The following is a 19,377-nucleotide window of genomic DNA, read 5'->3' on the forward strand; positions in this document are numbered from 1 at the left end:
GCTAAAGTTTTTCTTACCTAACTCATATTATCAATGTGCTTCCTATTCCTGTTTTGCATAATTTTAATCCTTATACTATGTTGTTTAACAAAAATATCGATTACACTATTTTCAAAGTTTTTGGATGTGCTTGTTTTTCTTTATTATGACCTTATAACATGCATAAATTTGTTTTTCATTCACAACAGTGCTTGTTTCTCAGGTATAGTGTCAACAACAAAGGTTATATATGTCTAACTCCTTCTGATAAGACAATTGTTTCCAGACATGTGCACTTTAATAAAACCGAGTTTTCATATAATGAAATTAAATTCTTTTCCTATTTCATCTGTTTCAATGTCTTCACCTTTGACTACACACCCTAAACCCAACCTACCCCTATGACCTCATCAACTCGTCTATAGCAAGACTCCTCTGAACCTTTTCAAGATCCATCTATGTACAGGTCAGTTGTTGGTGCTTTGCAATATATTCTTATAACGCGACCTGAGTTATCTTATTCAGTTAACCGTGTTTGTCACTTTATGCATGACCTTAAACTACACCACTAGCAAGTTGTGAAACGCATCTTACGCCATCTAGCTGGAATCACCAATTATGGTCTTTTATTGAAACATTAGTCTTCATCCTCCATCATTGGTTTCTCATATGCAGATTGGGGAATTGATGTTGATGACAGGAAATCAACAACTGCCTACTGCATCTATCTTGGCTCAAATCTCGTATCATGGTCTACTAAAAAAAAATCTATTTCCAGAAGCTCAACAAAAGCTGAATATCGTGTTGTTGCAGCTCTTCTTACTTAAGTTATATGGACTTAGTCTCTTTTATCAAAATTACGTATTCCCTTTCTCAAGAAAGCCAACGTTGTACTTTGATAATCTTGGTGCAGTCCTTCTTAGTGCCAATCCTGTTATGCATTAAAAAATACATTTTGAGTTGGATCTACATTTTGTTCGTGATCATATATGCAAGGGAACCATTAATCTTCTTCATCTTCCTGCACGCTTCCAAGTCGCGGACCTTCTCACCAAACCTGTATCTAGAAATTTGTTTCTTAATGTCAGGGATAAACTCATGGTGGTTCTTAATCCGACCATGAGTTTAATAGGGGGTGTTAACCATAAGGTTATAGGTTCTCTCTAACCTTGTATATAAAGGAGGCCCTTCACATTTAATAATATCATATTCTCATTCTATATTTCTCTCTCCTTTTATCTCTCTCTGGCTCTCTCTTTTATGCTTAACAAATACAATTAGGATTTAGAATTTTGAATGTTCCTTTCATGATTGGGCTAGTGTGTTTGGTGCATGAGTTATGTTAGATCTAAGTTCAATATGTTACATCTTGGTTTTAATAGTGTAATTAAATAATTAAGTATAAAATATAATTTTATGTGTATTAGACCATGTTAAACACAAAGTACTAATCTGACATATCAAATGCAAGTTGTATGGTTAGACAAATGCAAACGTTATTTAATATATGTTTCGTCTGACACATACAAATGTTGTCCACATGGATAATCTGATAAATTTTTGCTTGAACAAATGCAAGTCCAAAACATTTCATAATACATGTCAAACTTTAACAAATATTTGTTTTATACTTGTTGAAATTCTACACTTATTCATTCTTTCAAGAAGATCTCACAATGACTTGTCAACGTCAAGATCTGTTGAAAAACATGTTGAAAGCTTCTTGATGAGCATAGTTTTATTCATATTTTAAAGCTTTAACCATAGATTATTGAAATATAATAATGAATAAATTCATTATTTTAATTGAGATTAATCTAATTGGGTTTATTTTTCCTTAACAGTTATTTTTGCTAATTTTGTTATTGAACTAGACGGTCTAATGATTACACACAATAAACGATCACATAGTAGCATCTGATTAGATGGTCCGAAGGAAGCACTTATAATTACAAATGGGCCAAAGCATGTGAAAGTCCAAGTTAGTTCTCTGAATTAAAACAAGAAACAAAATACAAGAAGAAGAATAAGAGAATAAAATTTATAACATCTCAAAAAATAGAATTGGAAGCAAATAATTCTCGAAAATATGAAGAAACAGATTTGCAATTAGATAGGAAATAAAATATGAGAATTCTGGAAATTTTTAAATCGAGAAATTGTGAACAAAATCTAAACCAAAATATTTTTTCGAGATCATTAGAGCAAAAAAACCAACAAAAAAATACAAGCTTCAAAGCTTGACAACAAATTTTGAAAAACAAAGCATTAACATTTTCTTAGTTTTCTTTATTTTCTTCTTTGTAATTTTTTTATTTAACCTTCTCATGGAAGACTAATTTCCTTTGGGTTGATTCTCTTCTAATTTCCTAATGAGTTATGAGGTTTCTGTTCAATAAAGTTTTATTCCTACATTTCTTTTTGAATTCAGGTTTTTATTAAGAATTTTTTTAGTGCTTGTTAAGGATTCAATTCTCTTATTTAACTAGAATTCTAGATTAGTTCGCTTAATTTTAATCAATCTCTTGTTTCCTTAGTTCAAGGGGTAAAAAATAAACATATCACGAGTAGACACTTGGATATGAGTTAGATATTGAAAACATTAGAAGACACTTGTTTTGTTAATTATATTTTGTTGAATTTGATTAATGCTTGTTTGATTAAGTTTGACATCTGTGTGAGAATTGAAAGAATGAAAATCCTAAGATAATCAGTGAAGAATTTTCTGTTGAATGAACTTGAGAGTCAACCTGCTTTTTTTACTATGTTATAATCGTCTATCTTAATTTTCTACATAACAATCTCAAGTTGAGGCCATTCCTCGAGCGTGGAACATGGCAAAAGTTGCATTTGAGCTAAGATATTCTTGCTTAATGCTTTCATTTTGAACAATGTGATGGTTAAGTTTTTTTGATCTATTTGAATTAGCACACTGTAAGTCAACCTAACTCGGTGTCAGTACGACCACTCGAGTATGGGTGCCCCGTGAGTAAATGATTACCTAGTGGCAGGTAAGACGGGGGGCTTGTGTACCATGCGGGAGAGCTCGTCATCTCGACCCAAGTGTTTGGGGGAGGTCATCTCAGTGTTTGGGCACAAGATGATGGAAGAGGCCCCAACACCAAAAGAGCGTCTAGGACCAACCTTGCATGAAAGGCAACCAAGAGAGTGTCTAGGACCAACCTTGCATAGAGGGCACCCACAAGAAGCGTCTAGGCCACACAAGAAGCGTCTAAGAGAGATGACATCCAAGAAGGTTGACGTCCAAGAAGGCCCAACAAAGTGTAGCTTAGTCTTAATTGTGGTGTAAATAGCATAACCTTGGGAACCTTTGTTAATTTCTGTAAATTAGGATTAAGGAGGAGTTAACCTAGATTAGCTACGGTTTCTAGAAGCTCTCCACTAATCTAGGACATCCATGTGCAAGTTAGGAGGCCATGTGCACCCATGTGCCATGTGCTCCATGTGACTCCATGTGCTACTCTTTTGCATTTCATTTGGTTTGCATTTGCTCATCATTTAGGTCATCATTTCAGGTCCTCTTTAGCCTATAAAAGGAGGAGCCAACCTCATGTATTTTTTAAGATTGAATAGAGTATTGTTATGTTGCCAAATTTGTGCCATACACTACTCTTTGCCTAGCATCTAGGTTTTAATCTTCACTTCATCACCTTCAAAGGGGCTGGCCGAACCTCCCCAATTCCCCACTCTCATGCACCTTCAAGGCACCCATACTTCCTAGGAAGGCCTTGCTTCATCTCCTCCACAAGCTTCTGCAAGTTCATCACCAAAACGCAAAGAAGAGCTCAAAGGAATGCCATCACAAGAGGTGGGTCGTGAGCTCAACCCAAATCTTGGTCAGCCCAAAAAAGGTAAGTAAGATAAAGAGAAATTTTGTCTATTGCGATATTATTCTGAAGATAAAAGATAAAGAGATATTTTATCTGTTGTGATATTATTCTTAAGATAAAAGATAAAGAGATATTTTATCTGTTGTGATATTATTTTGAAGATAAAAGATAAACAAATATTTTATCTGTTGTGATATTATTCTGAAGATAAAAGATAAATAAATATTTTATCTATTGTGATATTATTCTTAAGATAAAAGAAAAAGAGATATTTTATCTGTTGATATTATTCTGAAGATAAAAGATAAATGGATATTTTATCTGTTGTGATATTATTTTGAAGATAAAAGATAAAGAGATATTTTATCTGTTGTGACATTATTCTGAAGATAAAAGATAAAGAGATATTTTATCTGTTGTGATATTATTTTGAAGATGAAAGATATAATTCTTATTATTTAAATCTGTTATCATATTATGAAAACAACAAATATATGTAAATTTGTTATCATGTTATTCTGAAGATAATATAAATGATTAAGTCTGTTGTGATATTATTCTGAAAATGAAATATATAATTGTTATTGTTTAAATATGTTATCACATTATTATGAAAATAACAGATATATGTAAATTTCGGTATCATGTTATTCTGAAGATAACATAAATGATTATTATCTTTTAAGTCTGTTGTGATATTAGTCTGAAGATGAAAGATATAATTATTATTGTTTAAATCTGTTATCATATTATTATGAAAATAACGGATATATGTAAATTTTTTATCATGAAGATGACGTGAGTGATTAATTATCAGTTAAATCTGCTGTGATGTTGTCATCATCATCATCATCATTATCATACGGGAGAAATTATTATTGTTACTGGATATAGAGTGTAGTAGTGTAAGACTACATATCTAGGAATGTTTTGGCGAGGAAATACTTGGTATTTAAGTGCGTCCGTTGGTGACCCACCCCTCTTTCCTAGGAACTTACCTGGTGTACTAGTCCACGGTCTACAATCATTTTTCTAGTAAACATTATTATTCATAGCGTATATTTCAATTTTAACTCTATGGCAAAAGAAAAAAAGGAGATATATGCAACAAAGATCAAACACTTTGATAAATTTGTCATAACTTATGTGTCGAGAAAGACAAAGGATTATGTCCTATCGTAGCTCGACAGTAAAAGGCAGTACAATACCAAACTTTTATACTATACAGAATCATAGAAGTGTTGGGCAACGAAGCTTATCGGCTGGAAATTCAGGACGGTGGAGTCATCCCACGAACGTGGAAGGTAGTAAGTCTCAAGGGTTTTTTTAATGAGGTCTCCAAGTAATAAATTTGTTTATGGGAAATTTACGAGGGTGAAGTTATCCGATTGAGCACATGGTAAAATGACCTAACTCGGAGCAGACATAGCTACTTGAGTATGGGCGCCCTGATAGATGAATTGACTTGAAATAGGTGTGGTCATCCAAACTAGCACATGGTAAGATGACCTAGCCCGAAGTAGATTTAGCTATCCAAGCAGGCGCCCTGTGAGGCGAGTTAACCTGGAACAAATGCAGTAATCACACCCTAGGACAACCCGACTTAGGGGCAAGTATAGTCAAAGCTTATTGTCCGACCAAGTTCGAGCTTGGATAAACCTGATCAAGTGGAAGTAATGGACTGTTTGACCAACTAGAAGCATGTCGATCATCAAAAGGTTAGTCTATTTGTTAAGAGTCAATTTTATTACTTTATGCGCTTCGTTTCACTCAGGTTAGCGAGTTTATATTATGTTAGCCATGCAACATTTAGGGTAAAGGTCAGTATAGTTGGTAAAGCATTTATGCATACATTCATATGACATAGTTACCTGAGTAGGCACATGATAAGACGACCTTTCTCGGTAAGATTATCCAAGTAAGTGCCTTGCAAGTAAATTGATTATCTATCATTAGGTAAGACGACCTTTTCTTGGTAAGATTCCGAGTTCAGGCACTTTGAAGTTTTATCGGCCATAACTAAGATTGTTTGGCTTAGGTCAGGTAAGACGACCTGTCTCGGTAAGATTACCCGAGCAGGCGCCCTGAGTATCTACTGTCAGGTAAGATGACCTGTCTTAGTAAGATTATCCGAGCAGGCGCCCTGAGTATCCATTGTCAAGTAAGACGACCTGTCTCGATAAGATTATCCGAGCAGGCGCCCTGAGTATCTATTGTCAGGTAAGACGATCTGTCTCAGTAAGATTACCCAAGCAGGCGCCCTGAGTATCTATTGTTAAGTAAGACGACCTTCCTCGATAAGATGATCCGAGTAGGCGCTCTGCGTGTAAGTTGATTTTCTATTGTCAGGTAAGACGACCTTCCTCGGTAAGATGTTCCGAGTAGGCGCTTTGTGTGTAAGTTGTTTTTCTGTTGTCAGGTAAGACGACCTTCCTCGGTAAGATGATCCGAGTAGGCTCTCTGCGTGTAAGTTGATTTTCTGTTATCAGGTAAGATGACCTTCCTCGGTAAGATGATCCGAGTAGGCGTTTTGCGTGTAAGTTGATTTTATGTTTTCAGGTAAGATGCCCTTTCTTGATAAGATGATCTGAGTAGGCACCCTGCGTGTAAGTTGATTTTTTGTTGTCAGGTAAGAGAACCTTCCTCGGTAAGATGATCCAAGTAGGCGCTCTGCGTGTAAGTTGATTTTCTATTGTTAGGTAAGACGACCTTCCTCGATAAGATTATCTGAGTAGGCGTCTTGTGTGTAGGTTGATTTTTTGTTGTCGGGTAAGATGACCTATCTCGGTAAGATGATCCGAGTGGGCGCCCTATGTGTAACTTGATTTTCTGTTGTCAGGTAAGTCGATCTGTCTCGATCAGATTACCCGAGTAGGCACTCTGTGTGTAAATTGGTCATCTTTAGGCAAGTAAGACGACTTATTTTGGTGTCAGTATGGCCATCCGGGTTCAGGCGCTCTGCGTATGAGTATTGTCACTATGTTGTTTAAAATGCGTGGTATGTCAACCTGGCTCGGTGCGTGAGCGAGCACCCGAGTTCAGGATTTATGCGAGAAAGTTGGGTAATATGTAGTGGAATCCCCCACCTATAACTATGATGGTTGAAGGGTGTTTTTCCATACGAGCAACTATCCAAGTTCAAGCACTCTCAGAAATGGATGAACTGTACTTGACGTAGAGTAAGACAGTCAAGCCAAGGAAAGTGTAAATACCCGAGTAAGCACTCAGCACAAAAAAATCGGATGAGATCGAGATATACACCTATATACACCGAGTTTGAGCATTAGCTCGTAGTGCCTATGGGATATAGTTCAACAAAAGGTTAGTTCTTTGTTAAAGATGAACTCTTGTTATCTTTTTTATTCCATGATAAAAACGAGTTAGCTTAAGTGATAAGTTTTCTGCATGTGTAGTTGTTATACTTAAACACGTGTGTGTTAATAGAAGTTGTTGTGCTTAAGCTAGTCGAACTCTATTATGGCATGAATTTGCAAAAAGCATTTATATATGACAAGGTAATTAAAAGATAACAAGTGAATTACTGGTAAATGATAAAGAGTTCGAAGGGTATGAGGAATTAATGTTTACAAATAATTAAGCACTCCGCTCACTCATCCCTTAGTTGCCATCAACCACGGTTTTACCCGGGCCAAGTTTGTGAGGTACACCTATGCAAGTCGAGAGTGAGCATGAGCTTGCCTTAGCTAGGTGTGTGTGTGTGGTTCATTAAAAGGTTGGTTCTTTAGGAACCCCAGGGTTTTTCATGCCTAGATTTAGCATTGATTTCTTAATGTATTGTTTTTATTTTTGTTTTGTTGTTTCTATTTATTTATTCTTAATTTCTATTGTTGTTTTTAATTTTTTAAAAAAATCTGTTTTTTTTCAATTTTATTTTTGTCTTCAACTTAAACTTTAGTTATGCTTTCCTTTTAAGGAAATTTGTGGAAGTTATCTAGGAAAAACTGTTGGCTAAAGTGGATGGATTTGATACGCTTAAAGCTTAGCTTTGTAGTCTACAAAGTGTTTGATGTGTGTGTTTAAGTAGATTTTGTTGTATCTGTTTCACTTAGTATTATGATTTAAGACATCTCCAAGAAAACATTTTAAAAACTTGTTATGTTTTTAAATTAGTTGATTTAGGTTTTAATCGGTTAAAATCACTTGAAATGAAGCCTTGTGTCTTTAGTAAAGTATTTTAATAGGTTGATTTATCATATCAATTAACTGAAAATAATACTAAAGTCATTTTAATGATTTAAAAGTCAGATGTCTTTAGTATTGACCTTAAGACTTTAATATTAAATGTTTTTATCTTTTCTGTTTAATGAAATCAACCAGTTATTTTGATAAATAAACCAAGGGTGTTAAGTAGATTTCTTTTGTTAATGGAAAAATCTAGTTATTTTAGATAATTATTTAAATATTTTTAACAGATTTATGTTATGTATTTTTGAGTTATTGGAGATTATTTTCATCTTGGATCTTTCTGTTGTGTGAAGAAGGTTTTCCTGAGTTTGTAATTTGCTACTTTCATTCTTTGTAGTAGACTTAGGTGCTTTCGTTTCATTCTTTCTTGTATTTTGTTCTTTGGCAGATCCAGATAGGGTTTCTGGTTTTTCTATTGTATTTGTGAGAGTTTGTTTTTCTTAAAGGGTTCAAGGAACAAAGCTCTTATGAGTAGTTCTTGTGTAATCTTTGATTCTGTGTTTAGTGAATTCTTAGTGGTGTGCTGGGGACTCGATGTAGCTCTTGGTTAAGAGTGAACCAGTATAAATTCTCTGTGTGATTCTCTCTAACTCTATCCTTTTACTGTACTGTTGTTTTCTGGTTTCTGGATAGAATCAATTAAATAAACATAACAATTGGTTTATATTTTATTTTTATGTGTTCTTCTCTTTTTACAATCGATTGAACAATGATTTCAGTTAGTTTATTTTTATGAAATTTTCAATTTGACTTAAACAATTATGAAAATTGTAAAAATTCCTTGAAAACAATTCACCCCTCTTGTTTTTAAGCCACATATCCTAACAAAAATTATAGCTAGAAAATACTTGTTGTATTTGGATTGCTTGGTTATTTCCTTGTTTTTGCATGACTTCATCTTTTGAAAAATCTACACAACACCATTGTTTTGTCTTCATCAAATAGGGGGACATATTTGACTAAAGTGGATGGATTTGATGAGCTCAAAGCTCAACCTTAAAGTCTGCAAATATGTAGATGTGTGTGTGTATGTTTAGGTAGATTTTGCTATATCTTTTTCACCAGGTAGTTGATTTTTATGAAATTTTCAATCTCACTTAAACAATTATGAAAATTGCGAAAATCCCTTGAAAACAATTCACCCCCTCTTGTTTTTAAGCCACATATTCTAATAAAAACTCTAGCTAGAAAATACTTGGTACTTAAGAGTTTCCAATTTTGACCAACCTCTCTTTTTTTAGAGTTTACTTTGTAACTTTCAACACCCTTTATCTAAAAAAAAACATTTTAGAATAGATTGTCTACTGATAGAAACGTCTAAATGTTTTTCATTACATATTTATTCTGATTTTGATTTTTAAATTGGTATGGATTTAAACTAGTTTTCATCTCGAAATTATGCTTCATTTCATTATGATCAACAATACAACTATGAGATGCATTTGTTGATCAAGAGTGATAAAAGGCTTTGAAGAATCCAAATCCATGTGTTTGATGTAAGGCTGAAGTTGCTGCTGTGTTTAGGATAGGATCTAGGTAGTTTATTTGTGTAATTCACTCTTTGTTGAATCTAAAGCTAATGTGTTTTAAAACCTTTTTGAGTTTAAAGTATTTTTCAAACTAAGTGAAAAACAACCTGTTGTTTTGTCGAAAAAACCGATTGTTTTACTCTTAGGTGTTTTTGAAAATGTTGAAAACTGTTTTGGTTGATTGACTTGCTGTCAAACCAAAAACAATCGATTGTTTCGTGATTTCAATCGATTGTTTGTTTGAAAATCCTAATAAAATTTTGTTTTGTTAGTTGAGTATGCTTTAAATGATTTTCAACTAAATACGCTCCTTTATTAAATGCTTTGACCAATCTTTGAAAGCTATAAATAATTTGTTTATGTTTTATAACAAAAAGAGAAAAACAGATTTGAGTTTTTCAGTTGTGAAAGATTGCTTTCAAGTTTTGAACATTCACATTCAACTTTGGTTTTTCTCAAGAGAGAGTGGAATAGGATTACATTTGTATTGATTTCAGATTGTTCTGTAAACAAGTGTAATTTGTTCTGAATACTTTGTAAATTCTGGTTTTGTTGCCAAGGAGTGTTGTGTGCTCTTGAGGTTGTCAAGATCAACATTCTTGGTGTGTGCTATGCCAAAGGAAGTGTGTTTCTTGAAGGGTTCAAGGTCACTTCTTTGGTGGTTTTGTGTGTGTAATCTGTATTGATTGCTTAGTGGATTGCCCAGTGGCTTCTGGGGACTGGATGCAGCTCTTGGTTTAAGAGTGAACCAGTATAAACTGTTTGTGTATCTCTTTCTTCCCTTAAACTCATTTAAATTCAGTTGTTATTGATTTGCTGGTATAAACAATCGATTGTTTCGAAGAAACAACCGATTGTTTTTTGGGTACTTTTCTGTTTTGTGCTTTATATCTTGGCTAACTGAATTTCTGATTGAGTTTCATACAAAGGATTTTGTTCTAGCTGAAAAAGTTTTCAAAAACCCCTCTTAAACAATTCACCGCCCCTCTCGTTTAAGGCCATATATTCTAACAGCATTGTGAGTGATATTTGCAACAATCTTTACAGTTTTATGAGCACCCTTTGCAGCACATTAAGCCCTACTTCCAACAACCACTGCAATCTTTTGAGCCATATTCCTAATAGTTTTATGAGCCAACTTTTCAGCAGCCTTATGAGCTATATCATTCTCATGAGCCATATTGTCAGCAGTACCCTTATGATGAATATGAGCAAAGTCAATCACCCTTTCAACGTATTTTGCAATATGACATTACTCCTAATTTTGAAAAAAACATATTTAGAGGAGCGAGTGAGACAATTAATGTTAAATACAATAAAATCTCAAAGGTTGGTCAATTGGCTAGACAGGCTGAAGATATTGCTAAGCAAAGGTTGGATTCACTTCATGATCCTAATTCAGATTTAGCAAAATTTTCAGAATTCGATACAAGCTATATTTATGATTTTGATATATGTGTTGAGATTAATTCTGCTATGCCTCCTATTTTTATTTCACTTGCAGGTACAAATTCTCTTCTAGGTATAAACCTTCTTTCAGGAACAAATCCTTTACCATATGAGGAGACTACTACAATTGTTGAAAAAATGTATTGCTTTGAGAGTGTTGATGATACTTTCACTTATATCTCATGTACTGGTAAAATATGTGTTGATATAGACACTTGTATTACTACACCAGTATCATTTAACAAACCAAAGTGTATAGACATAACCATAGCTACTATTTTTTATACTGACCCAATTGATTTGCAGGTTGATGAGATCTTAGGACCATTACCATCTACTACCCAACTACCACTGATGGGGATAAAACCACTTTTTAATCAAAAGGCACTAGACACTATGAAACATTTTGTTAAGGATCATTGTGCATATCATATTGACACTAAGGATGAAAATGTGTTTGAGTTTCTTGGAAATTTTAATTTTTCTAATCCAACTAATTGTATAGATGCTGAGATAGATGCGTTTATATCGTCTAATTATTGTTATAATAGTTGCAGGGCAGATTTTGATACACTAGAGATCATTGTTCCAAAATGATTAGGCTCAACTAAGGTAGCTACAGACACATCTAGTTGAACAAATTTGAAAGATATTGAAGTCTCTTTAGGCACTTAACATCCTCTTGCGCAACCAGCACCACCTACTGACCCACTTCTCACTCCATCTTCCCCCAGCTAGATCGTCTACCATTTCTAGACAGTCTAGTCAAAGCTCCCACCACCATCCCACCCAAACTAAACCATCTTCACTACCACCTAAGAATAACCTTAAATACTCATATTCCATCAACACCAAACCACCATTCGACCCTTTAGGACACATTCCCACATCGCCACCGCTAACGACCCCATATTAGAAAAACCCATTAGACCGTCTATAATGTATAAGCCTATCTTTCCCATCTATTCATCACACACTACCACCCATTCATGGAACCATCTCTACCCTCCTTACATTCATCCCCTCACCATTTCAATCTCACCTTGATGTACAAATGCTGTCAAACCAATTCAATCGGTTGTTTCGACAAAATAACCGACTGTTTTTTTAGCTGCCTTAACAAAATTCTGTTAAGTTTGTTAAATATGCTTTAACTGATTTGAAACTAATTTGGCTTTTATAATAAATGTTTTCAACTGCTAATTGGAGTATAAATGTTTTGTTATACGCTCCTAGTAAATCACTTACAAGATCAGTTTTTTAAATCAAGTTTTCTCCAAGATTGCTTAAGGCTTTGGATATTTCTCTAAGAGTGAAGTAGGACTTGCTGTGTACTTTGATTTGATTTGTATCAGGTGTGATCAATCCTATTTCTTCTTGATTTTTAATTTTGTAAAGTATTGGTGTTCATAGAGTCAGAGGGTGTTCTGATCTGTGGTGTGTTTGAGTGTGCCAAAGGAAGTGTGTGTTCTTGAGGGGATCAAGATCACTTCTTTGGTGGTTGTGTGTTTGTAATCTGATTTTTGATTACTTAGTGGATACCCAGAGGTTTCTAGGAACTGGATGTAGCTCTTGGTATAAGAGTGAACCAGTATAAAATTGCTTGTGTGTTTCTTTCTCTCCCTTAACTCTTGTATATATGTTTTTAGTTGTTTTTACGCTTTGCTAATAGAAACAATCGGTTGAATCGCAGAAACAAACGGTTGAATTTCTGGAATTCAACTAAAATTGTTTTCTGTCTTGTATTCTTTGATTCCTTTGGCTATGATTCTTCTTTGACTTTCTTCATACCTTCAAAACTTTTGAAAAATATTTGAAAACAATTCACCCCCCTCTTGTTTAAGGCCTACAATTCTAACAGTCTACCTTCATGATAATCCACTTGTGAGCTCCCTTGAGCCTATAGGCTTTTTCTTGTTTTTTAACCCTCATAATAAGCCTAAAATAGTAAAACCATGTTTGTAACTACCTTAGAAGGTAAAAAGAGCTTTGAAATTATTTTTGGAAAAGGTTCTTGAATAAGTGTGGGGGTGTACCACATTTCATAACTTACATTCTTAGTACTGAAAAAATAGAAAAAGAAAAAAATAACAAAAACATAAAAGCAAATAAAGAACATAACAGTGGACTGTGGTTAGATTGTCTAATGCATGAGAAAATCAATAAAAAATGATATCTTTAAATAAAGAAAGGAGTTAAATTGTCATAATACTTACATTTGGTTTTAGCCACAATTGGTCCTTTGTTTTCTATGGTTTTAAGTCTCTTTTACCCATTTTACATGCATTTACCTTGGCTCCATTACATCCCTTATGAATTCCTTTTAATCTTTGATTACAAGTTTTTCAATTGTTGTGAATATTAGAGTGTTGCTAATCATATGATAGTGTTTGTTTGAATGAGTGCTGGTGTAAATACAAACCTAAACACTTTAAAGTTAGAAAGCGTCTAGCGAAAGTTCTGTAATTCTTGATTCATCCTTTGATTTCAATTACTTGCTTATGTGTTAATATATAGGAATTTCCAATCACATTTGTCTAGATTATTTGATTTCTTGAAATTATATCGTGCTTGCTATTATGCATTTTTAGGATCTGCTATGATTTTTATCATTTGATTACACTATATTCCTTTTATCTATTATGAGTGTATAAAGTGCTTTTCCCGTGATCTCTGTATAAAAAGACAAGCAATGTCAGTCAATTACATGATAAAGTCCAAAATATTAAGCAATGTTTAGAGTCTTACCCATGAACAAGACATGAGGATCCTCACAATAAGGGGCACATTGAGGAATCTCATGTTGTTAATTGGGTGAGGAAGACCTTTTATTATTTCAACATCTACTCGCTCTCTGGGAGAAAGCATATACTTGCCTTAGGACATGAACTTGTCTGATATTTACCAATATAAGGAGAATCTAAGGGTAAAATTTGGATAGAAAAAATTTGCTTTTGTGGAGTGCATTTTAACTTGAAAACTATATTAAGTATAAGCAATAAAAAGAGGACCATGTTGGATTCCATTAAGCGAAACCCAATCGACCTCTACGCCATGTTTGAGTTGTTAAAAATACATAAAAGTGTTTATGATTGGTCGTATTTGAAGGTAGGTGCATAGTACCTGAAAGGCCTTCAAGAAGGCCCAACTATTGGAATGTAACTGATTTGGTGCCACATTTATGGTAGTCAACACACGACACTAAAAAAGTTAAAGAGAAAAAACAATATCGATTTCTTTGAAAAAGTACTCATAGACATATGTGAAGTCCTCAATATTAGGCTAAGGCTTCATGAAAACTTTGTCACCCTTAACGTAAGGCTTAGCCGCAATAAACTCGGCCATTACATTAGAATATACGCTAAAGAAGGATATAAACTCCTTCACCTTATCCCTCGAGGTAAACTCAGAGGAATAAGAGGCAACCTCGTTAATTACCCAAGACTACTTGGGATCGAAGATCGAAAGGAACTTGTCTTTCTTTACCTTCTTGGCTAAGCTTGGCCCAGAGGTCTCCTCAACATCTTGGGAATGGGCTTTTCGCCTAATAGAAGTGACACTACCCTTGTTCCTCCCTAATGCGACTACAACCACCACTGTGACAATCATTGTTGTCGCGGTAAGGATGACTTCAAGAATAATTTCTTCTAAGACATTCCCTTCGACAAAGAACGAGTCGGTATGACTCATGGAGAGATCTTCTCCCATGGGACAACCTCTCTGCTCATAAGAAGGTTAATCCTAGAGGAGGAAAGATTATTAGAAGAAGAGGAAACGAAAGAAGTAGACATACCTAAACAAGAACAAACAACAAAGGTAGGGAAGAAGAAAGTAAAGGCACAAGATGAAGAACAAAAGCAATATCACATGCATGGACCAATAAAAGTAAGTAAAAGAAGAGGACATCATGTTCTGTGATTGATTTTTATAAGTTTTGTAAATGTTTTATTCAAAAACCCTAACGTTCAAAACGTTATGATGGAAGAGACAAGCACCAAAAACAAAGTGTCATGTTGGTATAGGGCAATGTGTCCTTCATGACAAATTTTTGGTGAAACATCAACCGCCAAACTCACATGGCACCTCAAAACCATATAACTCATCATTAGACATAAAAATCCTCATTAATGTTCTTGGGGTTTTATTCTCCTCATTATGACATGTCATTATTATTATTTTAATTACTATTTAGTGACAATAATTACCAACTTAATTGCACTTTAATTATCTTAAGTCCAGACCATTGAGCTAGATAAACTTGGACCAATGAACTATATAAACAGTCGCAAAGTCCGACCTATGACTAGTTGTGGAAATACGAGCCACCTCTAAGGGCTCAACAAAGATGTAAATGAAGCTAAAAATTAAAATAAAAGCTTAATTACCTTAAAACTGGGTTGTTGAGCTTGCAGGCTTGTGTATTGTACCAAAGGATATTGAGTAGATAATACCCACCTGAGATAGTAGGAATAACCACATGTGAAATCTGCAGAACACGAATATATTAGAAATAATTGACTTTTTTTGCCACTAGAATTGGTTTGATATCCAATAATGGATATGGGTTACAGGCATATTTTCGCAAATCCAAAATTCTTTAAATACCACCTCAAAAAGTATTCATAAAAATTAATATACTTTTACTGAATTATCCTTTACATATCTCTATATTTATACTCAATTATCCTTTATACTTTTATTGACTTTAGCATCATAGAGTATTTATTTGATCTTCACTCAGTTAAGTTTTCATCATCAAAATTCAGCAACTCTTTACATAAAAGATTAATTAGCTCGTATAGTTTTAATTTCCACCTCAAATAATTCTAACTCATCCTCTTTTAAACAATATATTATAATTTATAATAATATTATAAATTTACCATATATTAATTAAAAAATATAATTATTATAAATTTATAATTAATGATATTATATAAAAAATATTTTAAAAATACGGTTTAGTAATTGTGTATCTCGTAGTCTTAAAGAGTATTCTAGAATTATTTTTCTGATAAATGGAAACTCTCTTATGCGTGTCATCTACTCAAAGTTAGATCCTAATTTCTTATACGTGAGACACGTGCCTCTCTTCACCTCTGTATTAAATAAATTAATTTTCTTCCAAACATAACAACCATAACTCAGTTTCTGGCAGACAGAGAAACCGATCAAAGTTTCACCTCAGTCTTATCCAATTTAGGGTTTCGGCTTTTTACCCTAATTTTCACGTATCGAAACCTCAAATTTAGGATCAGGTAACCTCTGATCATCCTTTTTAAGATTTCGTTTCTCTTCCTAGCTAATTTTAGGGTTCGATTTTTTGCTTTATCATCCATCGTCTAAGTTTGCTAAATTTTTACTCCGTATTTTTGTTTTTCATATATCTTACATCTTCTGTGGATTTGGTTTTGATATAGTCTTGATCAGATCTTTCAGTTAGAAATCTTGTGTTTCTTATTAGTGAAAAGGTGTTTTTTTAATTCAATTTTTTTTGCTGTTGATTTTGGTGTAAAATGATGTTTGAGGCATGGTATTTTTATTCTGTGATGATTTTCGACTGTGTGGTTCCTAGATCGTCACTACTCGAGCAAAATCTGAAATCTAGGAAGGGATTTTTATTGGTGCTATTTAGATCTTGTGGATTTTTCTTCTTCTAAAAATAGTGTTTTAAATTGCCGTGTAGGTTAAACTAATTGTGTTTTTTTAATAGCTTTTATTTTAAACCATTTAGTGTAATTAGTTTGGAGCTTTATTTTGATAGAGCTCAGAAATTTTTTAATATTTGGAAATGGTCATTGATGTAATTTTCTGTAGCTTGTTGGGTTGAAGATTTTTTTTGACGTGACGGAGATTATTAATGACAGGGATTTTGCTTTTGTACTTACTTTTGTGAACTGTGCTATTACGGTAATTCAATTTGGCTAACATGTTGATTGCATTGTCAGATCTGAGCAATCTGGTTGGTGGAACCTTTGGTCATAGAGAGTCAAGTTTTATGTCTGAATTAGACGCTCAAATTCCCACTGCCTTCGGTATGTTGTGACTTCTTGCAAATGTTTTAGTCTGAGCATGAATTATCTTGTTCATTATGTGTGATATTTCTTAAGGGGATAATTATCAATTCATTATACATTTGTGATTAGCATTATATATGTACTTGCAGAAACAGGACATCTATTGTTGAACTTCACAATTCTATGTTATAGGCTCTAACTTCTATGGCTTGCCTATGTCTCACCATTGTAATTTTATAAGTGATCGTCTTAAGAGTCTAACTAAATATGTATCTGTTCACTTTTCCATTTAATTCTAGAAGTTATATTGCTTCTAATATACAGTTCAGGGCATTTTTGTCTGCTAACTGGGTGATGCTCATTTGTATTCCCTGAGAGTGGAATTTGGCATTTCCTTTCAATTTCGAGTCTTATTAGGAGCATGTTATAAGACTGTTGTCCTGTAAATTCAGACATCTTATAGTTTGCTGACGGTTGGTTTATGGTGAATTTTATATTAAGCTTTTCAAATTTTGAGCTTTATCAGGGACATGTTATTTTCATTATAAATTTGATCATTTTCCATGGTTGAAGACTGTTGTCCTCTAAATTCATACAATCTTTTAGTTTGCTGGTGAATTTTATATTCAGCTTTTCTAACTTGATATATCATTTGTGAAAGTTGTGTTATTACTCACGCATGCTCTCACTGTTGTCATTATTGTATATACCATGAGGACCTGTCACTATTGCATGTATATGAGGACGTGTCACTATTGTATATATACTATGAGGAGTTGTCACTATTGTATATATACTATGGGGACTTGTCACTATTGTATGTACTATGAGGAGTGCGTAGATACTGTGATTATGTCAATTAGGGTTAGAGGTTAAATCTAATCAATGATGTGTTTTCTGTCTGCCCTCAATATATAGATCCTTTTGCTGAGGCAAATGCTGATGACTCGGGTGCTGGGTCAAAGGAGTATGTGCATATTCGCGTACAGCAGCGAAATGGTAGAAAAAGCCTGACAACTGTTCAGGGATTGAAAAAAGAATTCAGCTATAACAAGATACTTAAAGACGTTAAGAAAGAGTTCTGTTGCAATGGCACAGTTGTTCAGGACCCAGAACTAGGACAGGTCTGTGTTGACAACCTCCTTTCAAATAATGATCTATACCTTGTTGCTTATGTGTTTGTGTTTGTAGGTTATTCAACTTCAAGGTGATCAGCGGAAGAATGTTTCAACCTTTCTAGTCCAGGTAAACTATATCTTCATCTTGTTATGTGTGTTGTAATTTATCTCTTTTTTTATTTTCATCTCTTTTTGTGTCTCTTATTTCATAGTTGTGTTTCAAGGCCTATGGCCTACTTAAGAATATTCTGTGTCATTTGAATGTGTTTCAAACATAGGTGGTCAGTCTTTTGACAAGTAATTTGCCATTTACATATTAGAGACCGTATATAACACTTTTTTTCAAATTATATGGTCATTGCGAACCTAAGTCTTGTATACTCTTCTAAAGAGTAGAAAATTTATGTAACTCAACCTTTTAGATGTATAAGAAAAAGAAAGCAAAAGAGAAAAAACATAAAGGAAGCAATTACGTAAATCATGGTTTTGTTTCCATGAATGAACTGTATTTAGCACAAATCATAGTTGGTCTCAGCACAATGTTCAATGAAATATTTGGAGACCAGGATTCTCCATCTAATTATCCTGTTGGTTGTTTTGACCTGCGAATGTAAACAGGCTGGTATCGTGAAGAAGGAGCATATCAAGATTCATGGTTTCTGAGTGGTTGGTGTCTTAAGTGTCCAGTCTTACCTGCCTGACTGTTTTGGGCATAGATAACCCGAATTGTGATTGTGGGTTTCTACGTGTTCGGATGTATTACCATGTGATGTGGGATTATGGATTCTAGAACATTGTGTGTTATTTGCTTTCAAGACATATGAAAAACCATTTTAATGGACTCCTATTTCATCTTATTATTTCATTTAGTGTTTCCTTGAAATTAAATTATATAAGTTTAAGAATAACTAGAAAAAGTTCGAGTTTTCAAGACTCTAGCTTTACCCCTACCAAAGGAAAGAGGAATCCATTGGTTAACATCATAGTTAATTTTTTTTATTCTTGTGTTGTACTAATTGAAACTGATGAATCACATGTTCAACAAATTCATTCTAATAAGTTGTGATGTTTTTTCATTATAATATTATATTCCCATTAAGCACTGTAAATAGAACTTTAAAAGTAACCTTTTAAGAGATAATTAATCAAATGCCCGCATAGATTGATGTTCTATTTAGATAATTCATTCGTAGATAAAACGTGTAAATGATGAAGATGGTTTTATGGA

General features: G+C 33.7%; 1 protein-coding gene across 1 annotated transcript; it reads left to right on the forward strand.

Annotated features, from left to right (window-relative positions):
* Positions 1-16,027: 16,027 nt before the first annotated feature.
* LOC137819458 (protein translation factor SUI1 homolog) lies at positions 16,028-19,014 on the forward strand. The gene is made up of 5 exons (XM_068623316.1): positions 16,028-16,272; positions 16,963-17,049; positions 17,950-18,155; positions 18,223-18,276; positions 18,768-19,014. Exons 2-5 carry the CDS (start codon positions 17,013-17,015, stop codon positions 18,810-18,812), a joined length of 342 nt encoding a protein of 113 aa, XP_068479417.1. The 5' UTR covers positions 16,028-16,272; positions 16,963-17,012; the 3' UTR covers positions 18,813-19,014.
* Positions 19,015-19,377: the final 363 nt, after the last annotated feature.

The sequence above is a fragment of the Phaseolus vulgaris genome, chromosome 11 (genome assembly GCF_000499845.2).
Source record: "Phaseolus vulgaris cultivar G19833 chromosome 11, P. vulgaris v2.0, whole genome shotgun sequence".
NCBI classification, from domain to species: domain Eukaryota; kingdom Viridiplantae; phylum Streptophyta; class Magnoliopsida; order Fabales; family Fabaceae; genus Phaseolus; species Phaseolus vulgaris.